Below are 26,563 nucleotides of genomic sequence, written 5' to 3' on the forward strand. Positions count from 1 at the left end.
TGGCTTTCTAAGTTGCAAAAAGTTTCTCTGGCAAGGTTAAGCTTATGAATAGGGCTCTGTGCATTGTCTCTTATAAATGGGCATTGTATTCGAAAATAAGCAAGCATTGTTTTAACCAAAGCTACGTGTGCTTATGGTGATTGGATAGAATCATTGTCAATATGCTTTTGCTTTGTGTAATTGGCTAAGATGGGCATTTGGTATGTTGTAACATTAAGTTTCTTTGGCCTGCTGCCTGGACAGCGAGCTGTTCGCATCTCTCCGTTGCCATAACCATGTAATGAGACTGATGCTGAAAAAATAAACAGCTCAAGACACTTGTCACAGTAGCCCCGTTCCGTTCATGTCTGTATATAAACTGCCGGTGCACATTACTGATTTAGTTAAGAATCAGTCATCCTCCAGCCACTGGCTGCTGGCTGGAGGAGCTTTGCTTCATACTGTCTGCACCAAGCTAAAGACAGTTTGTCACAAAACTGTTAGGTGCCAGATCATTAAACCTTATTATACTGAGGCAAATAGATTTTTGGGATTAAAAAAATAAATATGAGGTAGGTATATGTTATTAGAGCCATTTAATAAAAAGATTAAAAAATGAAGAGAGTATTTTCAATAAATTCTGTCTGATGTAATTACTGCAACATAAAGAAAAAAAGTACTTTGTCTCAAGGTATATACTAAGTTCAGACCAATGAATGCCTCAGTGAATTAACTGAAGGTTGAATGAAAACCTAGTATGTAAGGAATTGGGAGGATGAAAGAAATATAGTTCTCATTTTCCATGAAATTGAAATGCTGAGGAAATTTCATTTTTTAAACTTCATGACTTAGTGCCTCTAGAAGGAGCTATGCTATCCTTACTGTCATAGAAGTTCTTCAAATTGATGTTCTCATCAGTGAGAACATGATTGGTTTTTTTCTGATCTATCCTACCAAGCCACTGAAGCATAGCTTACGTATTAGCCATTGCATTCCTCTTTCATTAAGGACAGCTCAAGTTCATACATGCTCTCACACTATTATAAAAATGAATATGTACATGATTCCATGTCACTGGATCTAGGAGGCATAAGAGCAGTCATTGGTTCAATGAAAATGCTCACCCTTTGACAAGTTCTTGCCACCAAAATGAATGGAAACGTGGTTTAATATTTTTTATTTTTCTTCTTGCTTGGGTCCTTTGTTATGACTTCTGTGAAGGCTAATTTCTCCAAGGATAAATACTCTAATACTCTGGCTTATGAGAAGTAAGTCTCTTGCTTTTGGACTAGACCAGTTTTTCTGGACTGTGGATGTCTTTCTGGGGAAGCTGCCCACAGCTCCCACTAACCTTTGTGCAAGGACAAGATCATTACCAACCTTTCCCCACTTCCACTTTACAAGCTGACTGCAATCTCTGTGTTCAGTATATGCTGCTTGCTCTCTGAGCAGCTTTGCATTTGCCAAGTAGTATCTCTGTCCTCAGTTATGGTTAGGCAAACTGTGATTGGCAGAACAAAGGAAGAGTGTGTCTAACCCCTCTCTGAAGAACAGCTATTCTGCTAATACAGAGCTAAGATGGTAGTTAAACATGGCCTCATTAAAATGTTGACATCACCTCACTGCTGTAAACACAGCAGTAAGCATGCATTTCATATGTTAAACCATCAAGTTTCCATGAATTCGCTTCCCTGTGAAATACTTCTTTAGAGTCTGTGTGTCTCTGCTTCTTCTGCTGCTTTTAATCTCACTGACACATGTGATAAGAACAGACATAATGAAATTATGACATGTCACTAGAGTGTTTCCTGGACTCATGGCCAAGAAACTGCCAAACAGTGAGCAATGGCTAGATTTATTGTGGTTTGTTTTTTTTACATAAGCTCCACATAATTTCCATGAATGTGCTGTAGCAGCCTTTGGCTTTAGACATTGCATATATTCAAATCCATTCAAGAATTTGAAAAATATTCTGCCTCATTCTAGTTTGAATTATGACATTACCAGTATATTTAAGCAAGAATGACAAGCTACCTCAAGGGAAGTCCAGGGCTGTAACATCACGAATGCTGGAATTTCAGCCATTCTGCAGGAAGCTTGTACAGCAAGTACCATGCTTGGTGTGGTAAGAAAGATCTGGGCGCTGGCCTCAGCCTCCTGTGCTGGGAAAAGCTGTCTGCACAAACTCCAGGGAAGACAATATAGTTTGGCAGAGACGAGCCATGTGCTTGGAATGACCTTCAAGGTGTCAAGGGCTGCTCCTAGAAAAAAGGCAAAAAGGCAGAATTGTAACTCAGTTTTTGTCCACGCAGCTTATGGATGCCTGTACTTCAGGCAAAAGGTTTTGTACCTGTCATGGTTTAAGCCCCAGACAACAATCAAGCACTATGTAGCCACTCACTCACGCCCCCACAAGCAAGATCAGGGAGAGAATCAAATTGGAAACGTAAAAGTAGGAAAACTTGTGGGTTGAGATAATGACAATTTATTAGAGAAAGCAAAAGCAAAGAAAAACAAGGAATTCATTTTTTCCCATGGGCAGGCAGGTGTTCAGCCGTCTCTAGGAGAGCAAACACCATCACTCCAAATGTCTGCCTGGTTTCCTCCTTCTTGCTTCTTCCTTCTCCACTCTATATACTAAGTATGATGCCATATGGCCTAGAATTTCCCTTTGGTCAGTTGGAGTCACTTGTCCTGGCTGTGTCTCCTCCCAGCTTCCAATGCACCCCCAGCTTCCTTGCCAGCGAGGCAGTATGAAAAGAAGAAAAGGCCTTGGCTTTGTGTAAGCCCTGCTCAGCAATAACAAAAACATCTTTTTTACCATTGCTACGTTCATCAAAATCCAAAACACAGCCCCGTACCAGCCACTGTGAAGGAAACTAACTTTCTTCCAATCGAACCCAGTGCATAACCCAAACCTTGATTTTCTTAGTTTCTCACTGCACTTAAAAAACCCAATCTATCATGCATGCTTTTTCATCAGTACTATTTCTTTCCCTAGATTTCTATGTAAATAAACAATTAGTCATGCGTGACAGATGAGACATTAAATAAAAAGATAAGCCAATCCAAATGAAGTGTTTGTGGAAAATACTGATGTGTCACTATCTATATACATTCCTCTCCAGTGAGGAATGCTGCCTGAGTCAAGGTAACTACTGCACCATAAAAAACCAAGCACTGTAGTGATGAAGAAATCTTCAAGCAATGTTCCTGAGGCTCTGTCTGATTATACTAACTGGAACTACAGAATGAATGAAAATGCAATGTGGTCATTATCTGCCTGGCAGCAATGGCAGAAAGCAGTGGAGATGATATCACAGCCGGGCTGCTGCTGTTGAAGTGCTAGACTTGTACAAAAGAAAATTTGCTGATGAGCAACTGATTACAGGTAATTACAGGCAACTAAGTTTATCTGGTTGTATGTCCATTTACCATATTTGAAAAACAGGTATTAGAACAAACTTCCTTGGGGCTCCAATGCAGTTGGATTTCTATACATGGAAAATGCTCAATATTAATAGTGTGGTATTGCAAATAATAATGGCATGGGACACAGTGTGCTGAGACCTCTACCCGACAGACTCCCTGCATTCAAATAAAGTGACAACTCTTCATTTTATGTAGATCAATTTTCCAAAACTATTCCTTGAAGTTACACTTTTTCTAGGGATCAGTTAAATGATGATTCTTGATGTGTTAGGTTATCTCAAATCTAGAGGTGATTAGGACACAGCTAGCAGGAACAATTGCCTGTACTTGCTAGATTTGATTCCAAACAGATAATTGAAATTTCATTTATGTTCTATTCTAAGACAGCTGTGCCAACTGGGAGTGCAATGAAAGTGATCGAGTACATCTGTGACAACACTTCTGGAACTAAGAGAACACCTGGTACCTCTAAAGTGCTGTGTGTGGGTGAGACTCAGTGTATATTGTCTGGGAAGAAGAGCTGAGTGCACAGGCTGAGCAGGTATCTCTGTCATGCTCCAGTTATGTGTCTAACTTTGACAATCAGGACAGGAGGGACTACCAGGCTCAGAATGAATATGTGAAGACTGAAAACAATTCCCAGTGCAGGAGGAAAGATTCTACTCTTTCTTACTGGTTTAGTTAACAATGCATCATTCCAACATGGAAAACTTTTAAGAAAAAAGTTTATGAGAAGGAGTTTGAGAGGAGTTTCTGCAATGATGCACTTCCTCAAATCACAGGGAAAAGGAGTGACTTGGGTTATCCTAATTAGGCCAAGATTATTTTTGCTTCTATGAGAAGTCTTTTTTCAGTCAGACATGAGAATGGACAAGACTGAATAGCCAACTAGTGGACAACTGCCTCCCATGAGACCAAGTAACTGAAACTTATATTATAAAAATTATAAATACTAGAGTCCCAGGATCTATCATGGATACTGGCCATCATCTCCTTTGCCTTTTTGGCTTCCACAGCATGATGACAATATCTGTAGAGAGAACTGGGTAATGTGAATTCTATTGATGCCTCAGGTTTTAGCTTTTCTATTTTTCAGATTCTGTGCTGCTTTCGTGTGTGGGTCTGGGCTTCATATTAGGAGATAATAAACTCTCTTCACAGCCTAGGTAGACAAAACAATTCCTTCTCCAGCTGGGGACCCAGTGACAGCCGATCCAAATTTCAGGCCCAAGAGCATAAACAACAGTGGACTGAAGAGAGAAAAACAAGAAGGATGGGACTTCATGGGCTAAAGCTGTAATTGGACAATTAGCTCCAATATGCTAATGGACCAAAACTTATAAAGTGTTAGATACCGTGACCAGTGGCCTATTTTGTGACCGTTTTGGGTTCACCTAGGTTGTAGCCCTGGCTGGGTCTTCTGCTGCCCAAGGTGGATTTATTGAGGTCTCTTAATAAATACTTACTTTATTCTTTAGCTCAGTCTAGTCTCTGTTCTAGGTCAGCCTTCACAAGGCATCAGTTTTCCCCTCCTGTCGCAGTCACCAGAAACTGGTGCCTTGTGAAGGCTGACCTAGAACAGAGACTCAATAGAGGTAAAGAATAAAGTAGATATTTATTAGGACGCCTCAATGGATACACCTTGGGCAGAACAAGAGCCCAGCTAGGGCTACACCCCAGGTGAACCCAAAATGGTCACAGAATAGGCCACCGGTCATGGGGTCTAACACTTTTATAAGTTTTGGTCCATTAGCATATTGGAGCTAACTGTCCAGTTACAGCTTTAGCCCATGAAGTCCTATGCTTCTTGTTTTTCTCTCTTTCGTCCACCATTGTTTATGCTCTTGGGCCTGAGATGTGGATGAGTTGTCCTTGGGTCTCCAGCTAGAGAAAGTATTGTTTTGTCTACCTACACTGTGATCTCCCCTAATATGAAGCCCAGACCCACATACAGCCCATACCCCCCTAAAGCAGCCCATACCCCCATAAAGCAGCACAGAATCTGAAAAATATAAAAACTAAAACCTGAGGCATCACTATATCCTCACACCCATGGCAGCAGTTAGCTCTGGAATTGCTCTTCCCAAATCTAAGGTACCCATAGAAAAATAGAGATATTCCCCTCATGCTGAAGAGGACGGTAGGAAAGCAGGGCATCCAAGTTCACAGCCAGATTGTTCATACTTATTCCAGAATTACTCTTGAGCATTTGGTGCCCAGTTTCAAGTTACTAGATTGAACCTTCTCCTGATGCAAATAGGTTTAGCAGTGTTTTATGTCTGTAGTGGCTGAACTCTTTGATTGAACTTGGCTCATATGAATATATACTCAGTGAATATTTTTACCTCTCATCCACCCACACTGTGATCCTGAATGGCAAATTAGGAAATAATAATTTCCTATAATATTTTATATATTTTTGGAATGACAGTTAACTTGTATATAGTGTACTCAGATTTGACATACAGAAGATTAAACTAAGCATGGGTGCAAATGAACCAATTACATTTCTAAATGTTATAACTATTCTAGTCCCTTTTTAAGCATGCTGAAAATCCATGTAGAAAATTAGAGAGCATATTCTATACTCTTTTGGAGTTTATTACAGTAAAGCTTTCAGAGAAAAATATTATTCCCTACATCACAACATTCCCTTAATTTCACAGGTTTTTGTGCTTCTGACTGACCTCCTTCTAGCAACATATGGAAATTTAATATACAGAAATACAATCTGTCTATACTTATCTTACTGTCTGAGTCCATTATAAAAAAGCTCAGATGAGGGACATAACACCTTTGTTTCCAACAGACTTTCTCTGTTATGTGCTGAAGTAATTTGACTGCAGAATAAGCTGACTTTGTACTTTGCCACAGATAGTAAGCAATTAGAGGCCCTTCAGTATCAGTATTTTTATGCCCAAGTATTCTGTTTGGAATAACAGTGTTTAGAGGGCCTTTGGCTGCTGAAACTTCTGCTGAAAGCTTGGTTAACTCCAGCCTTCAATGAGTTACTGGACAGAAATCTCCAACACTCCATTGAACCTGCTGCAACTTTTATGCAACCCTGTGGTTATGATGATCCCCTCTGACTCATGCACATTTTGTGTTCCTTTTGATCCATTTTCACCTGTTATAGGTCTGCTGGGATTGGCTGGGATAGACACAGTAGCTGGTATGGGCTGTTTTGGATTTATGCTGGAAGCCCTATTGACGAAACAGATTTTTCTCCTTATTGCTGCTCAGTGTTTATTCAGAATCATGGTCTTTTCTGCTCTTCACCCCACCAGCAAGCAGGCTGAGGAGGCACAAGGAGTTGGGAGGGGACACAACCAGAACAGCTGACGCCAAATGACTCCAGGGATATTCCACAACATATGGCATATCATATCATATCATATCATACTTAGCCTATAAAGTTGGGTGAAGAAGAAGGAAGGCAGGGGGGGAACATTTGGAAAGATGGCATTTTTTTCTGCAAGTCACTGTTACATGTGATCGAGCCCTTCTGTTTTAGGGATGGGTAAACCTGACTGCCCATGGGAAGCAGCAAATTATTCCTTGTTTTGTTTTCAAGTGTGCCTGGCTTTTGCTTTCTCTATTAAACTGCATTTATGTTGGCCCATGAGTTTTCTTAATTTACCCTTCTAATTATCTCTCCTGTCCTGTTGGGGAGGTGCAAGCAGCTGTGTGCAGCTGAGCTGCTGGCTGGGGTTAAACTATGGCACATGGGCCAAAAGAGGCAAATGGATGTCTGAGAATAAATCTCTGGAAACTAGAGTGCCAGTGTATGGAACAGCCACAATGAAAAGCCAGTGTTCATAAAAGAGACAGAGGAGTCCTGCAACTTTATTCAAAGGAGAGTCTGATGGGGCATATCCCTATGGGATCTCTCACAAGGTTTTGGGAGTGCACCCTCCTTTTATCCTAAACTCCCGGTCACATGTTGCCCTCTTTCTTTCCCCAGTGGCAGAAGCTCTAGGAAGGTACAGCTTTTTCCCAACTGCCTACCAGATGTTCCCCCTGGAACATGTATCGTCAATTTCCCCAAACAAATCGCAAGTTCAGGCTGTCTGGGTTCTGCAATAGTCTTGTGTGGACCCATTTCTCCCATTACCCTAAAGTTAACTGAGTCAAACTGTCTGGGTCCTGTAACTAACTTGCACCTCTTCAGGTTAGTAGAGACATTAGGACCCAGTTTGAAGATATTAACACCCATTTCTCCTAAACACCCCCGCCCATAGAGGCGTTTGTGAAGACATTAGCACCCACCTTTTGTATCACCAGGGAGGCTAAAGTCCTGTCTGAATATTACACAGCAGGTTTTTTTTTTCTGCTGTGTAAGACCTCTCAGTTTCCATAGCTTTCTTTACTAATGCTCCTAGTACTCATTCTATTATCCTACATTCCCTGACCCCCAATTATATCATAATGTATCTATATAAATGAAATTAACAGATGCAAACTTTTGATAAACGAATTAATAATCTGCTGACTTCTTGATTTCCCTATTGACATTTTACTGCCTTATTACAGTTTTTTTTTTTGAAGAATAACTTTTTCAACTTTTGTGAAAAATGCATGTATTTTATGATTGGCTTTTCGCAAATATTAAAATGAATATTATATGTGTTGTGTTAGAAAGTAATGCTGTAGTAATTCTCTTAAGTACTGTGCTAAATATAGTTTTAGGTTATAAAAATTGTTAAAATATAAACTATGCTATGTAAGATGCTTTGTTTAAAAGAAAGGACTTGTAGCAAGATAGCAGCCACAGGACACCTAAATCTTTCAGAGAAAAAGAATTTATTGCCTTCTTACCAGAAGAAATTAACTTCTTCCAGCCTTGAAGGCACTGTTAGGATTAGAAGGAAGAAGTTGATGAAGACCAGACAGAATCCTGTGTTTGAATGGAATTTATGCATCATGTATGAAGTGTATGAATATGCAACAGGTTATTGCTCTTAAGGGTTAATCCTTTGTTAGCGGGGGTCCTTTTTCAGGCTTGTGATGCCCAGAAAAAGGTATCCAGATGTCCGTAACTCTTTGTTTTTATTGTCTCATATTGTCCTAATTTAAATTGTCCAAATTATTATTACTCTAATTGTATTACTATTTTTATAACCATTTTATTACTATTAAACTTTTATAATTTTGAAAACAAGTGATTGGCGTTTTTCACAACTTTGAATTGGATATCTAGGAATAAAGAATAGCCTTGGAGATTACTTCATTAAGGAGTTAATTAGTACCGTGCTTTCCACAAATAATCTACATTCTCTTTTCCTCCCTGTGTGCTCTCATCACTCTGTATTCCCTACTGGTTGTTGATCTGTGGTGTAGGGGATAGAAATATGATTTACATATGAAGCTCGCGCACCATTTTATGTTTAGCCATATGTTTCTAACAATGTTCGACAATGTATTTAATCTGCCTCAGTTGCCCTCTAACCTCATTGGTCTGAGCATCCCCACAAATGTAATAATCTGTGAAATGGTGAAGTCATATATAATCAAGGCTCTGGGCTGTGTAGAGGTGATGGTGGCAAGAAGCCCAAGACGTTTGAAATTTTAAATTAATTTGGGGAGTATTTAAAATTCATCTGGGGAGGATGTGAAGGCAATAGGGCCTTGCTCCTCTGCCTGCCTGCAGCATCCTGACCAGGAGTGGCCTCACGGCTCACCACCTGTGTCTCAAGGCCGGTATATAAGTAATACACTAGCTCCCTTTTGTCCCTTTTGTACTGGAGCACAGTAAATAAAAGTCAGACTTTTGAGAAACTTACAGAAAAATGTACCCAAAAGGTAGTGTGGAAGCATAGCCCCAAGATGGACGCTTTAGCCATAGGAGTGTAATATATGTTAGAAATAATTAATGCTATAAAATAATGTATTTTATAAAGATTGTGGAATCCAAGCGAGTCTCTGACCACAAGCAGCCTGAGAGGCAGACATCTATTCAAACTCTGAAATTCCCGAAGGCAGATAACGATCAGCTTATTTAGCTTATGAATAGACACACCCAGCGTGATCATCACCGCCATCTTCAGCCATCAAAAGACGCCTAAGAGCAATCATCGCCCTGTTGATAATATCAATCAAGATAGCTGAAGTCCTCAAAAAGATAAATGGTGAATACGGGATTCGATCAACACTGGCTATCAACCAGGAAATGGCAATTGTCCAGCTCTGCACAGTGAAAGAACCAACTATGAATATGCAGAGTTACAAAAGAAACTTGGACTACTGTAGAGGATTTTGTGGACAGTTGGTTAGCTGAGAAAGGCCATGTCGACATGATACCAATGAATAAGCAAGAGATAGACAAGTATAAGAGTCAGCAGTCAGTGTCCATATAAAGCAAAGGACACTGTGCCCTTGGTGCAACATTAGGATGTGGGAGAGAGGCTTTAGCCAGAATATGAAGAAAAGTTTCAATAGAATAGCCATAAGAATGCAGAAGTAGGCGTAGTTGACTGATAAGTAACTAACCAATTGTGAGCTCGCCTTTGCAATATGCATTAGCTTCATTAACACCAATATAAATATGTATGCCTATCAATAAAGTTTGAGTCTTGCTGATCGTTCGTATCGAATGCCGCATTTCTCCCGCCGATATATTTTTACCACAGACTCCTTCGCCTCCGGCATAATAAACTGTATAAAACATCCCCGCTAAAAACAGCTCTCATGAACGAGGGGGGGTCCGATGCAATAGAGGTCGGATCCAGGTTCACCCAGTGCTGAACCCGGGCTTGACACTGTCTCTTTGGCTGTGGTGGTTTTGAGGACTGTATTTTGGTCGCGGAAAAAGATAAATAAATCTCTTCGCAGTTTTGATAATTTGGCTTTCGATTGATCATTTATAACAGGAGGATGTTCGTGTCAGGCTGGTGGCAGCTCCCACATCTGCCAGATAGAGCCAAGCGTCTTCACGAGCTCACATCTGCTTTTCCATGACGCTTTGTAGAAGTTTTCCAAAACTGTAGACTATTACATCTCAAAAGTCCTGAAATTGAGTGAGGCGACTGGGTAGAAGTGAGTGGGCAGTAAAACGTCCAGATGTCTGACAGCTCAGCGTGGGGGATGATAGTCCCAGCACAAGCTGACGAGGGTGGTAATTTTGTCCTCACTTTTTCCATGCTAAAGAACACAGGTTTTTGAGGTAAAATGATGCTTTGAAAAGCTTCCCAGGACAGTGCTCCGCAGCTCTCTGCCTGAGAAGGAGGAGGTGAGCAGCAGTGTGGGAAGGGAAGGGAAGGGAAGGGAAGGGAAGGGAAGGGAAGGGAAGGGAAGGGAAGGGAAGGGAAGGGAAGGGAAGGGAAGGGAAGGGAAGGGAAGGGAAGGAAGGGAAGGGAAGGGAAGGGAAGGGAAGGGAAGGGAAGGGAAGGGAAGGGAAGGGAAGGGAAGGGAAGGGAAGGGAAGGGGCAGAAGGCAGTGCAGGGGTGTGTGTGTGAGGTGAGGATGAGGAGCAAGAAGGCACTTCCAGTTGGGAGAAACGGATAGTCGTGAGTCTCACAGCAAGGTGAGCTATTTGGCAAAGCCCTGAGTTTTGGTTCAGGAACGTAAGTTTTCCTGTAAAGCAGTTTATTACTCTCTGAGTGAAAGGTATATTGCTGTTCCCAGAATTGTAAAGCTGCGCCTGTCCCTCAGTAAAGGCGGTGCTCGGTAGTTGCTGCTCTGAAATGATGGCTAGCTCCAGGTGGCTTTGCCAGAAAGAAGACTGTGATAGATGAGTACTGCGATGATTGACTCTCACAATTAACAGACAAATATCATGTATATAGGTTTGTTATAGTTAACTTATGTTTGTTCATCAAAATATGTAACGTAACTATAGGAGCCTGAATGTTATATGTCACAAGGCATGCATGTATACTTAACAGGAAATCTGGCAACTGCACAGAACACATAATCAATAGCCTTGTTTAACAGGAAAAGCCCAAAACCCCCCTTGATAAGCTGAAGCAGGAAGCCCTATCCAGATAAGAATCTGCTCGCTTGCAAAATCGGCTGGGAAGCAAATCACGACCACCAGAAGCAGGAAAGACCCCAGCAACAGACCAGAGCGGGCGCATGTACGCAGAAGAAAGAAGAAAATAAAAGACGGACTCAGAGGGGTGGGCAGTGGCGAGCCTTGGGAGAACAAAAACTCCAGGCCGTCCAGCGTGCTGAACTTGCTTGTTATTTCTTGCCTAATAAATTCTCAATTGGTATTCTGATTGGCTCAGAGAATTCTTAATTGGCTTGGAGAATTCATAAACTTACTTATAACAATATGGTGCCGTGACTCAAATCCAGACAAGGGGGGACAGGGGATTCTCAGGGAGGCGTGCCCCACTGACTGTTACAGTTGCCCCGAGGGTTGCTCAGTCGCTCCAAACCTGGACCCGATGAACCTAAATTGATAACAAGCAAGGGAGGGGCAAGCTTGTGCCTTGCTCCTATACCCCCATAATTTTTGTGCACAAATTACGGGCGAACTCCATGAGCTGGTAAGTAATAGTCCCTTTGACTGAGTCAGGGACTGCTCAGTTGGGGCGTGGTGCTTTGGGGAGGGGCTTTTTGGAGTGTGTGTGTGTTTATGCTGCCAGAGTGCCGTGTATGAGATGTCCCCGGCCAGGACGAGGGGCGATCTGAATGAGGACTCCTAAGTAGTGCGTTTTCTGCACCCTGCGAGGGGCCAGACCACCAATAGGAGGAGCGAAAGTGCGTATGGCTGAAGAAGCACCCTGGTAGAAAAAGTACGTTCACTCCGGGAAATAGCGGGAGGGCAAGCTCGCCAAGGAATAGTGAAAGCCCATTGATCTGATCTCTGAAAGATAGCTCACTCCCCAGGGTTCCACTGAAGGAGGGTGAAGGCGAAGGAAGGTGAAGGAAGGGACTGAGTCCTCCTCCACACAATTCAAGAGTCCCCAGAGCCGAGGGACCCCTTCATAGCTCCTAGGCAGGGTAGACCTAGTATCAAAACTAAATTGTAAAAATATAACTCCTGATAGTCTGCCGGGGACTATCCTGGGACCTGGGAGGGTTTCTCTTCTAGGGGAGAAAAAGATTTAAAAAAAAAAAAAAAAGATAAAACAAAAGTGATAAACTATTGCATAGATTGGGTATGTCAAGCTTTGAACATTTACATAAATTCTCAAACCAGTGAATCAGGAAAGAAGTGAAGAAGTGTCTACGCAAAACTGTGGATAACATATGGGGGAATGCTGTACGAGCTAGGATGCACCCCCTGAGAGTTGCAAGCAAAGGAAAACAATCTGGGAAAGACTTGAGAAAAGAAAGAAGAAATGAAATCATATGTTATTACTGTAAAGGAAAAGGACACATGAGAAGACCGTGTAGAGTGAGGATGAGAGATGAACAGCAACCCCAAAACAGGGGATGCCAAATGCGCTACTGGCTGGAGGCAACAGGACAAATGGAGCCCCTAATGAAACTTAAATTAGGTCCCCAGCAACAAGAATATGAGGGGCCGAAAGATCTGCGGTCCGAACCTTCCCCGAGGGTGCAATGTGTCATCAAAATCTGTATTGGTAGCTGGGGCAGAAGGAACCTTTCGAATACCTGAAATAAGAAATGTGCCGGTCGGATTTCACTTACACTCCAAAAGGGGGTTGGGATCCTTCCTGTTAACCCCAGAGGCCAAACATAACATCCTAGGACGAGATTTAATGCTGAAATTAAGAATAGGGATAATTTATAATCCTTGGCCTTAAAAAGTACTAAAGACAATACACTCAGCATATTTTTTTTTCTTTTCATTAAGATGCCGGCATTCTTAAAACTGACAATTCGTGAGTTAAGTATTCTTAAATTAACAATTTGTGAGTTAGTAATATATGCGGAAAAAAGGAAGAAAAAGCAAGTTGCAATTTGTTGAAAAAGAGGTAAAATATTTGGGACATAGGCTAAATAAAAAGACTAAAATTTTAAACCCTGACAGAATAAAGTAAATTTTTTATATAAAAAACTTATAATGAACGGATTATTAAAATGGAGTAATAGATCTATTAAAAGAAGAACTGTCTAATGCTCCTGTCTTAAGGTGATAGATGCTGTTATGCATATTCTAACATGTTGCAAGCTCCCTTTTAAATTTAAGCCTATAAATTTAATAGAAAGAAAATAATTAACAAAAGAACATAAAAACAAGATCATATGATGTGCCTGTGAAAGTCCTAAGAACACTTGTTATTGGTTTCAGGGCCTGAAATAGATCTTAACTTATACCACACAAGAAAATGGAAAAATCAAATTAAACAATGATGTAAAACGCAGGGGAAATTAATATTTCCCTTGGGCACTAGTTATATGTAAATTTATATCATTGTTTAATAAGAATTAACTCTTTCAGTATGTTATATGAAAATACCCAATGATAAAGGGCCCTTGCTAAACGATCCCTTAAGAGATACTGGTTAAATCGATGAGCATACTCTGAAGTTAATAAGTTGCAGTTCAATTAATATGATATGTTGCATACCCAGAGGCAGTTGGTCAAATCATCAGAAATTAATCAAACAAGACCATGGAATTTTACAGAAAATACACAGTCAAACGCACTGGAGTACCCAAGCCTTGTGTGATCATTTTTTTAAGAGTTATGGCTGTATTGGGAGTTGTGTTAACAAACAGAAATATAACTCCTTGCAAAACACGGGGTATGCAGTAAATTGATAAGAAAAAACATGCGAAATATTGAAAAGGGAAAATTACCTTCAACCTGGTCAGCTCAAACCTGTAAATTGTATGCTCTAAGAAAGAGCACTGGAATCTTTAGCACACAAGAAAGGAACTATAGATTCAAAGTATTAATACAAGAGGGCTCATTTTAGAAGTTTTAAAGATGCAGCAGGAAATAGAGCTGAAAGAGTTAATATTAATTAAGGAAACTGGAGATCCCAACGTTTAAAAGAAGCAAAAACTCTGGATTTATTTGTAAAGACCGTTTAATCCAGAAGAAAAGAGCAATATACCACATGCTGGAGAAGTTATAAGAAAATAACATTTTGAAGAGCAATAAAACAAAAACGGTAAAAGTAAAAGGCTGGGAACAACATATTAACCTCAGTCATTTCCCAGGTGTTCCCCCTACTCGTTCGCACCACCCCCCACTCCCCGTGCCGGCTCTATCCCAGCTCCTTGTGCCTACTATATCCCCGGTCAAAATGTCCAAGCCCCGGCCGCCTGGCTGCGGCTGCGCCGGGAGGGGGGGCTGGGGGGAGTAAGGAGTCTGTCCTGCCGTATGGACTGGAGTTACCGCGCTGACTGCACCAAAAAGGGGGGGATGGGATCCCGTCTGTCTCCCTCTGTCCCGTCTCTGGCCGTCCTGACTCTGTTCACTCCCTCCGCCGGAGCCAGGACCGGCTTTGTCTCTGCTGAGCCAGATGCCATCGGCCATGTGGGGGCTATCCACCTGCCGGCCCGGTCTGCACCAGAAGGGATCCCCGTCCGTCTGTCCTGTCTGTCCCATCCCCAGCGGCTGGCCGGCTCTCGCTGCTGCAGCCGGGATCGGTCAGTCGCTGGCTTTGTCTCGGCGGAGCCGGCGGGCGGCCATTGGCCACGTGGACGCTGTCCACCCTTGCCCCAGCCTGCACCGGAACACCCTCCCGGAAATACCGGCTGCAAACCCCCTCCGTGGAGGACTCAGAACTATGCTGAGTGCTTCCCCCGTCCGGCCCCGAGCTCTGATACCATAGTAACTGCTGCTCCGGCTGCTCAGAGGAGACAAAGTACTAATTTAGAAAGAAACCTCCCCAACCCCATGCCGGGAGGGTCCATTTGTTGTTTTATTTACCACAGAAACAGCTGTGCTGTTGTTTTATTTACCACAGAAACAGCTGTGCTGCGCCGGAAGTTTATATACAGACACAAACGGGACGGGACCACTGATGGATGTGTCGGAACCGTTTATTTTCCAGAATCTTTATAATACATAGTTTTGTCTATGCAAAGATCCTGACAGTTCGCATCCAGGCAGCAAGCCAAAGAAACTCACTTGTTACAAGTCACCAAATACTCATCTTAGCCAATTACACAGAGAGAAAGCATATTGACAGTGATTCTATCCAATCAACATAAGCACACGTAGCTGGAGTTAAAACAATGCTCGCTTGTTCATTTATAAGAAAACAAAGCATAAAACCCTATTCATAATTTCAACCTTGCTATAGAAACTTTTTGCAACTTAGAAAGTTATTCCGAATCGCTAATACATAGCTCTATCGTTCCATTCCTCACGTCTTCGCTACAGCTTAACAAGATGAATCAGCAATATCCATAACTCTGCTGCACTGAGGCCTGTCTGTTTTCCCACAAACCTGAAACCCTCTAACTTTATGGATTCCTACATTTCCCCCTCTCTCTTGACCTAAAAAAGAAACCTTTAAAACCTTGTCGCTTACTACTTGCGTTTCATAGCCATGCTATAATATTTTTGCTTACTATCTGCTTAAGACCTGTTCTTGTTGCTTCTAAGCATTGCTATACTACAAAACAGCAAATTAATGCTGTGAAGGCTCAGTCAGTGTAAAAGATAAAAATTATGTTTAACAATAGTTATGTCATTGTTCAAAAAATTCTTGTCGATTCCAGGGTCTTAATTCAAAACCCTCTTCCATTTCTATACCTTCATCTACATTTTCAGTGAGATTTTGAACACTTTCTGTGATTCCACTTCCTAATTCTCTTTCCTGTATAACAAAAATTTCTCTGACTGTTTTGTTCATCATTTGACGCACACAATGAAGTACGCAGGGGATCAGTATTAAAATCACAACCAGAACACCCAGTACATAGAGACCTATCTTGCAAAGTTCCCTTAGCCAAGGTGCAACGCTCCATCCTTGGAACAAATCATCTATCCAGGATCTGCCATCTTCTTTAATTTGGGCTGTTAAATCTTTCAATTTTTGTATACTTTTGTGAATGGATTCAGAATGATCTGACAGGTTCATACAACACAATCCTTCAAATTCCTCACAACCGTGTCCTTGTGCCAGTAAAAGAAAATCGATTGCTGCTCTATTTTGAAGAGTAGCATGTCTAACACTATCAACATCGGTTAACATATCACTAATTGCAGAGGACGTGGCATTAGTTTGTTTACTCAGCCAACATCCAACCCGATCTAATTGTTTCAGTGCCACTGCTGAAGTCCATTGGGGTAAAAATATACTTGCGGAAACCCTTCTTGTTGCATTCCAAGTGTGAGAGTCTGTCCGAAATCCTGCATTTTTCTGCCTCACGATTGCCATAAAGACCACCGAAGAACCTGCTGAGCCAGTGCAGGGTGGGGAAGTTGTGTGCCTCTTAGCTACCTGTCTCCATAGGTAGTTACCTGTCGACTTCATGGGACATTCTGTCCCCTGATTCCAAACAATGGATCTGGACTCCCCACCTCTCGGCCTGGCTGGCTTTGGACTGTGCATATGGCCCCTTTCCAACAAGGAGACCCCCCCTGGCCTGCCTTCAACCATCGTGACAAATAAACAGAGATGCGGGCTTCTTCATTGACGGATCAAGACAAGAAGACCCTGTATCACCAGACCCCCATGTACCTTCTTCTAAAGACTGGGACTGAACTACCAAAACTTGCCCCCCCCCCCAGCTCGGTGGTGGGGAGGGAGAGCTGTGCTGTTGGGAGGGGGGAAAATTGCCCAGAACTGAAGCGGGGGCACTGAAGCCGCGAAAACAATGGTTTCTGTTAGTCATCTGGACTCCAGTACCTGTACCCCGAGTTCTGTGTTCTTTCCCCCCTTTTCGTGATTTCGGTTGTGAAACCGCTTCCCTTCCCCCAACGAACAACCGTATAATTAGGATCCCAGAACAGCCGTCCCTTCGAGATCTCCCCAAGACCTGGTACCCTGCTGAACTTCTGACGGCTGGACCGCGAGAAGCAAGACCACGGTTTTGGTAGCTCTCGGGGTCGGCTGCTTGTTCTCTGCCCCCGAGGTGAGTTGGGTGGTCCAGGGAGCGACCCCAGGCTCTGAAGAATGAGACTGGACTCTTTGTTGTTCGGTCTTCAGGTTGTTTATTAAGTCTTATCTACAAAATTTTCTCCCTGGCAGACAGAGGTCTGACCAGCAAGGCAGCCACGACGCTCTCCGCCCGCTCCCAAGGCTGCGCCGTCTCTTATACCACAAATTACGTATATCATATTTACCTTTACCTTCCAATACCTATCACCCATTTTAGACAGTGCACCTATATTCTAAACCAATCCCCAAGTGCTAACATCACAGCAGAAGATGGAGGCCAAGAAGAAGAAGGAGAAAGGCTGGACACACCCAGTTCCCTCCATCTTGCCTCCTGAACCCCCATACCAAAAAACCCAAAATCTTCTTTTCCAGCCCGTGATAATTTCACTATTATTCTACCTAAACTGTTGTGGCTTGCTGATCTTCATATAAGGTTGGTAATTTGCTCCATGGGTCATAATCAAAACCACAGGTGTCTTGGGCTCTGTGACAGGGTCTCTGAGACCCCTAACAGGGGTCCTGGTGTCCTGGACAGCCAGAGGTGTGTCCTGGGTCCCGACAGGTAGCTATAACCCATATCCTTTTTCCTTCCTCCCTCTTTTCCTTGTCTTTTCCTCTTCTCTCCAGTTCCCCCCTTTCACCAACGCCATTCTGTTGTGATTTTCAATAAAACTGTATCTGATTTGTTGCTGTAAATCCTCTGTGCCTTATTGGTTAATTTTGCACCAAAAAAAAATCAACCCCGCCATCTGTACTCCCCTGGGTCAGATCGGGACATAATTGGCGTCACGGACAGGATTCCAGTAGCCAAAGAGATTTGCAGGGTCTGTGAAGTCTGTAACAGGAGAGGGTGTCTCTCGCAAACTACACACACCTACAAAGCAAATCTCAAGCTCGATTGGGCATTTAGGCTACGGAATTGTCACAAAAGATTTTTTTGGTGCAAAACAGGGGTAACTGAATGAACTAAGAGTACTGGATTACTGACACTGAGTACACTGGACTGCTGGAACTGAGTAACACTGAACTGCTGTATTTTTTGTGAAACTGAGTAAAACTGAACTGCTGTATTTTTTGTGAAACTGAGTAAAATTGAACTGCTGTTTTGTTTTGTTTTGTTTTTGAGACTGAGTAAACTGTACTGCTGTATTTGTGTAAAACTGAGTTGTCTAGAAAGAGAGGGACAGACCTGAGAAACCGAACAGTGCCTTCTAGACAAAATCATCCCTCCACTTACACATGGGGATGAGGGGTGGCACAGCGCTGGCTGAGTAGCTTTTTCCCTGTTGTAAGTACTGAACCCCTCAAAAAGGAAACATTTGTGTGTGTGTGTATCCAGAGAGACAAAGGGGACACTGAAAATCTGTATCATTGTGTAACTTAAGCTTACAGAGCAGCTCTCTGGTATAATTCTAGTCCCTTTGCACAAAATGAGCGAACATCTAAATCTGAAAGTAAAAGGTGACTTTTACTTGTTGCTTGCTAAATACAATGCAAAGCCGTCACCTGGCGGAGAAACTTGGGCAGAGAACAATTGGTTTAATCTGGAAAGTGTCATTGATAGAGTATGTTCTCTGCAACATGAATCAAAATTCAAAATGGGCAAAAATAAGAACATTCTTTGCTCAGTTCTGGGAGCCTGCCTCACTGCCGCTGTAGAAACTCGCTTTAAGCGAAAAAGTGGGGAAAATGCTATCATAGACTCCCTCCAAAACCTAGTTGAAGTTTTGCAAAAACAATTGGATGAAGAAAGAAAAGTAAACAATTTGTTACGGGCTGCTTTAAGAGAGGAACATGTTAAAAACTCACAGAATGCAGATTCCTCAAAAGAAACAGAGGAGAAAGAAACTCCTCACATTAATCAAAATTGCCCTCAAAAGGAATTAACTCTGATGAAAAATTGTGGGAAACATTGCTGTAATAACATGAAACCTCTAATTAAAACAGAATGCAGCTATATCAATAATGAAGATCTTAACCCGCACAAAACCACTGAAGAAATCCCGTACACTGCTACCGAATTAACAAAACTTGCAAAGCAGTACGGGCTTCTCCCCCAAAAATCTGAAACAGAATACGTATGCCAACTGTCTCTCACTGGGAGAGATCAGATTCTTTTGTCAGAACAAGAAGCCGGTGGGCTTTGGGGACATGGGGTGTTCTTAACAGCAGCAGACAGACGCATCCCATGGTCCCTAACTCAGCACACGGCTCATTCGGCAGAGGGGCTTAACCCCTTGGAAAGGAGAGACCCTTTGGTCAGTACCCCTGACCAACTCCAGGAAAACATTCACAAAGCCGGTTGCCTGCAAATAATTCATGAAAAGAAATTAATTCCTAGTTTTGAGTCACCAATGAAATCACCTGTAAAGCCTGAAATTACCTCTTTAACTCAAAGGCTTTCAGAAACACTTAAACCTACAGCAATTCTCCTTCAGAAAACCATAGTAGCTATGTCTCCTGTAGAAAGACCAGATAAACTTCCTAGTTACCAGAATGACCCTTTTGTTCCCCTTTCTGACTTGCTGAGGAAAAGAATAAAATGGGATTGGACTTCTTCCCAGAAGAAAACATTGCAATTGCTGATTTTTGAAGTGACAGCACAACAAGCACAGGACCCTATCCATGCTACAGATCCCTTTCAGGTGGAGTGGGGATTTACCTCCTCACGGCCTTCAGTACACATTTGGCAGCAGGGTCCTGAGGGTCTGACAAAGCCTGTTGGTTTTTATTCCCGTGGTTTTAAAGATACTGAGAAAAGGTGCAGTACCTGGGAAGGGCAGTTGTTTGTTGTTGGCTTGGCTCTCAGGGAGGTGGAAGAGAACTGGACGGTCCAAGAAACTGGGACCTTGGGTAGCAGCCAAAACAAACCTGCCTCTGTGATCAAAGCAACCCCTCCTCTCTCCCCCGCTTCTGCTAACAGAGAGAGAGAAGACAATGCTCAGGTTGAGGAACTGTTAACTGTTTGGTGTATTTTCCAAAGTGAGGGACAAAATTATTTTCTTGTCTGTATTTACACCAAGTCCTATGCTATGTTTATATTTGGGCCCGTCCAGGCCGATGCTTTTAAAAGAGCTGCAGGAGATAACACTGTTAAAGCAATGCAAGGATGGTTTGGGATTTTCCTAAAACCACAGGAAATTCAATCTGATAATGTTTCTCACTTTCCTGTCAAAGGAGTGCAGGATTGGGCAGAAGATGAAAAGATTAAATGGACTTCTAACACCTCTTACTATAGATGGGGGGTAAATGAGTGCCCCAAAATCACTGGTTTTTTCCCAACAGCTCCAAGCATTTCTTCACTACAGAGACCAGACGGTTTCAAGAACCCAGCACATTACACTGGGCAACCTGTTTTTGGTGGACCCCCTACCACTGTAGGGGAAGTGCCACTGCTGTTCAAAACCTCTCTGACAATTCCATTGTTCTAACCCTTTCTGCCTCTTCGTGGCAGAGTCTGTTGTGTTTGCTTTTACAGAAGAACTCCGAGGGACACAAAGACCTGATAAACCAAGATAACACTAGAGATGGACAACAGAAATAATGTTTTCCCTTCCCTTTCTGGTAACACCAGGTGATGATATTACACATAACATGTAAATTAACTGAACTTGAATAAATTGGCTGCCACAATTAAAGATTTGATCAAATTACAGCAACCACTGCAGTCATTCTTATCGGCTTTTGTGAACACACCAGTGGCTGCTATCAAACGTATTACTAAATTGAGAGAAAGTAAACATAAACGATCACAATTTGGTAGGAAGGCACTTTCCCCACAGAAATTCAGAAAATAGTCTGGGACAGTGCCACTGACTTTGAAAGAGAATTCCAATCCTGGTGGAACCTGGTGAACTTTACCTATGACCCTGTTTCAAACACAGCCACTGCTTTTGTTTTAACTGTATACAATGCTTCTGTACATTTGGTTTTCCCTGTTATAATATTAAAACTGAATTACTTTGGAGCTATTCTCTATCTTTCTGAACATAGAGAATGGGCCCATCAAATTATTAAGAAATGGCAAACTGTTAATTTGGAATTTTGTATTACCTGAGAACAACAAGGGTTTAATCTGTGAAAACAATGCAATAATAGCTCAAGACAATTGCAAAATATCTGTCATTTTTCTGTGCTTGTAGAAGATGTTGTAGTAGATACAAAGAATCACTTAAATTTCTGTGCTTGTAACTTTACTAGGATTTCAGGATGTGATTTCTCTTATGAAGTTCCAGTCACTTCTCACTACCTATTGCAATCCAACTACACACTGCTTCACAAACTGATGCCTACTCCTATTGGGATGAACCTTACCCTGGTAAGACAACTACTGCTGCATCAAGACTTGGTTGAAATCCTCAAGAAGATCAAGGAAAGCAGACAGAAGACCCTGGTGACTGTTCATCATGATGTGGGACAAATACACCGAGTCATGGAGAGGGTAAAACAAGATGCCAGGCACAGTTGGTGGGATAGTCTATTTGGGTGGTCCCCTACTGCCACAGGTGTCCTGAACAGTATGTGTCATCCCATTGTTGTCCTTTTGATTCTGATTACATTTAGTTTTATCTTTTCAGCAGCCCTACTTGTGATGAACTGGAACATGATGAAAAGGTCGAGGAGATTGACGACTATAATCAATGCCCATAGCCTAGCTGATGTCCTCTACACAGTGGACATCCCCAAAACAGCTGATACAAAGCAGTTATGAATTAATCACATATGCTTTAGAGCAATTCTGACTCTTGAATATGACTTTGTTACAATTATTTTTTGATCTGTAGTAAATTGTTAAGAAAATAATTTTAAGAATTAATACTTATGATTTGTTTGCTATGTTTCTAAAATTATAAATGATATTGTCATAATTAATTAATCATCTTTTGAAATTGCTATATTTGTTTCTTGTTCTTGTTCTGATTATTTGTGATTCATTTTTAAATTGATCATATTGTTATAATCAATTAATCATTTTTTGAAAATTGTTAAATTGATTATACAAATGATATTGTTTAAATTAATCAACTATTTTTTGAAATAATTTTGAAATTGTTATAATATTAATCAACCGTTTGTGAAAATTGTTATGATAATCAATATTAATTATGTTTGCTTATTGTTTCCCTTTCTCCCTCTTTTTCTTCCTTCTCTCTTTATTTTTCCCCTCTTCTTTCCTGACATCTTTATTTCTTCCGCGTTATGCTACCGAAATGTGACGAGTTCCGATCACCAGCAGCACTCCAGAGTTCTGCCGATGAAGATCCCTCAAGACAATCGCGAGTCACGGGGTCGTGTGAGAGTCTGTCCGAAATCCTGCATTTTTCTGCCTCACGATTGCCATAAAGACCACCGAAGAACCTGCTGAGCCAGTGCAGGGTGGGGAAGTTGTGTGCCTCTTAGCTACCTGTCTCCATAGGTAGTTACCTGTCGACTTCATGGGACATTCTGTCCCCTGATTCCAAACAATGGATCTGGACTCCCCGCCTCTCGGCCTGGCTGGCTTTGGACTGTGCATATGGCCCCTTTCCAACAAGGAGACCCCCCCTGGCCTGCCTTCAACCATCGTGACAAATAAACAGAGATGCGGGCTTCTTCATCGACGGATCAAGACAAGAAGACCCTGTATCACCAGACCCCCATGTACCTTCTTCTAAAGACTGGGACTGAACTACCAAAACTTGCCCCCCCCCCAGCTCGGTGGTGGGGAGGGAGAGCTGTGCTGTTGGGAGGGGGGAAAATTGCCCAGAACTGAAGCGCGGGCACTGAAGCACGAAAACAATGGTTTCTGTTAGTCATCTGGACTCCGAGTACCTGTACCCCGAGTTCTGTGTTCTTTCCCCCCTTTTCGTGATTTTGGTTGTGAAACCGCTTCCCTTCCCCTAAGGAACAACAGTATAATTAGGATCCCAGAACAGCCGTCCCTTCGAGATCTCCCCATGACCTGGTACCCTGCTGAACTTCTGACGGCTGGACCGCGAGAAGCAAGACCATGGTTTTGGTAGCTATAACCCATATCCTTTTTCCTTCCTCCCTCTTTTCCTTGTCTTTTCCTCTTCTCTCCAGTTCCCCCCTTTCACCAACGCCATTCTGTTGTGATTTTCAATAAAACTGTATCTGATTTGTTGCTGTAAATCCTCTGTGCCTTATTGGTTATTTTTGCACCAAAAAAAAATCAACCCCGCCATCTGTACCCCCCTGGGTCGGATCGGGACACCAAGGCATGAAATCACTTCTACAGTTCTCATCATAATGACGAACAGATCTTGTTCTCCTTTGTTTCTTTTTCATGACCTCTTTGGCTGTGGGAGCAATTACAGTGAGCATCCCAATGCTACATGGGCCACCTTCAAGGTGTGCTGGAATGCCTTGCCAAGCCCTATCTCCACAAATGAACCAATATCCCTTGGGCAATTGTCTTGGATATTGGTCAGCCTCAGAAAGCACATTCCAACTGTTTGAAGAATTACACCAAAAACTTAAATTTCTGTATGCAAAATAATAAGGAGTAACATTGTATTTTGGAGGGTCACCTTTTCGCCAACTACTAGAGGTAAAGGTAAGGCAAAAATCCATGGTTAAAGAACCAAGGATTTTCAATTCTTGGGGTTCAGATACTGCTCTGGAACGTTTTTTGGCCCAAACGTTCCAATTCAGTGTGGGATCATCCCCATTGGCAATTTGACCTGGCTTACCATTGGATTGCTTTTTGACCAAAGGCAACTCTTTTACTGGCACACCAAACAGACAGGTTGAGAAACGTTTTTCTGGTTCCGAATTAGACAAACATATAGTATCCGAGCTGGCTGCCTTGGCTAAGGTCACCCATACGTTTGTTTTTGGTTGTTCCACAGGAAAATCTGCACGACAAAAAACAATTAAAACACACCAAAACCAACATACAACATGCATTTGCTCCATTCTATTCATGAGCTAAATTTTGGCAAAATCCGCACATATATACCAATTCTTGAAACCTTGATCGTAGCCTTAAAAAAAATTTTCCCTTGAAGATCCAATAAAGGATCTATATCCTAACAATAGCAAAAAACCCACAATTTTACCAAAAGTCAGCTCTTCTAAACAATAATTTGACATACAACTAACACAATTATAAATAACATTCGTTGACACAAAAATCAGAGTTTGCAGATTCCACCGATGCACAAGGAACATCAGGCGTGACCCGGGATCCTTCCACTCGGCTCATGTCTGCGTACTTGCTTCCTCGGTTCTGGACTCGTCAACACGTTCTGGGGTGTGATATGGTTTGACGTTTTTGGCAGGAACCCACTTAATTCCAGCACCTGTAGAGACAGAAGCATACCCTTTGCCCCAGGTGATTAATCAGAAAGGACCTTCAGTTTGACCAGATTCAGCGTTTCTAATTAAGACAGGAGGATTTTCTTTCAGTTTTGCCTGAGAGCTATTTGAAAAATGCCTAAAAATCGGTGGATCTGGTTCTGCAACCGAACTGTTTAAAAAATTAAAAACATACAAAGCTTTGTTCAGTCTCATCTGTCGTGGGACCTCCCCCCCTCTCTGTTGATCTAGAATGCGTTTTAATGTTTGATGTGTCCTCTCAATGATTGCTTGGCTTGTGGGGGAGTGAGGAATACCAAAGATGTGACGAACACCCCATTCTTTTAAAAATGTGGCCAATTTTTGAGATATATATGCGGGACCATTGTCAGTTTTTACTTCCTGGGACACACCCAATGAAGCAAAAGCTTGCAAAAAATGATGGCAGGCATGATTGCCTGTTTCACCTGTGTGAAGAGAAGCAAAAATTGCACCAGAGAACGTGTCCACTGAAACATGGATATTTTTGAATTTGCCAAAATAAGGGTATTTAGTGACATCTGTTTGCCATAACTGTAGACTTTGCAAACCTCGTGGGTTGACCGCTCCTGTAGAAACGGAAGGCTGCACAAGCTGACAGTCAGGGCAAGCACTGATGATTGCCTTAGCTTGATTTTTGGAAATTTGAAACATTCGCGCAAGTGCCTGTGCGTTTTGATGAAAAAAGGCATGACTCAATTTTGCTTGTTCAAAAATGTTTGGCAAAGTTTTTGAAATAACCATTGTCAGTTTGTCCGCTCTCGCGTTTCCTTCCACTAAAAATCCAGGAAGCGAAGAATGAGCCCTGATGTGAGAAACAAAATATAAGTTAGTTCTATATTGCAAAGTTGTATAAAGACATGAAAGCCAATGGTATAAAGTATCATTACTAACATCCTTCAAAATTGAGCCCTCTATTCTCTTAACCACATTAGCAACATAAGCAGAATCAGTGATTAAATTGAAAGGTTGTGGAAAGAGCTGAAAAGCCCGAACCACCAACCGCACTTGTCCGGAGTACAGCGATGAGCTTGTCTTCTTTGAAGAGTTGATGTCGCAGCCTTGGGTTTTTGTTGTAGAAATGTCAAGTCTAACATCTTGAATTTCAGTCACAATACCAGTACAGGTTGGCTCCATCTCTGTCTTCGGAGGAGCTGTGATAAGGAAGTCATCCATGTAGCGTAGAATCTTTAATCTTGGAAACTTCTGTCGAACTGAAGAAAAAACTTGTACAACAAGACATTAGCAAATCATATACATCATGATAACCATGATCTTATGTCAGATAGAAAGTTGTCTTAGTTGGAATGTTTTCACATGACAATTCCTTTTTAAAAATGACTTGGTTTAACATAAGCAAAGCAACAAGTTTGTTCATCAGAGTCTAACAGCGCAGTGAGAACAGAGTTTTTTCCATTGCAATTCCCATAAAAGATACTGTGAATTGGTTAGAATCAGGGAAGCCACATTTCGACAATCTGCAGGAACCAAATCAAATGAATTAAAAACACATTTCAACACATTATCAAAATAAGGAGAAGAAAACCCGCTTTCTTTTAAAGCTTGACGTAATTCTTTTATATCATGATAAGTGAGACTTTCATTCTGGGGTTAGCATTGTGATGACCATATCTTACTGGTAAAGCAAGAAGTGGTCTCTGAGAATCAAAGTCTTTTTCTAAATTTTGATTAATATTGGACCAGTCAGGTAAAATCAATGGTGGCTCTGAGATCCTTTTCTTCCCTGCCTTTTCTGGCTTGGAAGAACAGACAATTTCAGTGAAATTTTTTTGTTCTGGAACTTCTGCCAACTTTAAAGTTCTTGGCAGAGG

At 41.9% G+C, this 26,563-nt stretch overlaps 1 protein-coding gene across 1 annotated transcript; it reads right to left on the reverse strand.

Annotated features, from left to right (window-relative positions):
• Nucleotides 1-1,106: 1,106 nt before the first annotated feature.
• LOC115908813 lies at nucleotides 1,107-25,907 on the reverse strand. The gene is made up of 5 exons (XM_030957676.1): nucleotides 25,740-25,907; nucleotides 24,611-24,697; nucleotides 14,675-15,036; nucleotides 13,015-13,088; nucleotides 1,107-2,240 (listed from the first exon to the last, which is right to left on the reverse strand). Coding segments are annotated over exons 1-5 (693 nt in total). The 3' UTR covers nucleotides 1,107-2,238.
• Nucleotides 25,908-26,563: the final 656 nt, after the last annotated feature.

The sequence above is a fragment of the Camarhynchus parvulus genome, chromosome 13 (assembly GCF_901933205.1).
Source record: "Camarhynchus parvulus chromosome 13, STF_HiC, whole genome shotgun sequence".
NCBI classification, from domain to species: domain Eukaryota; kingdom Metazoa; phylum Chordata; class Aves; order Passeriformes; family Thraupidae; genus Camarhynchus; species Camarhynchus parvulus.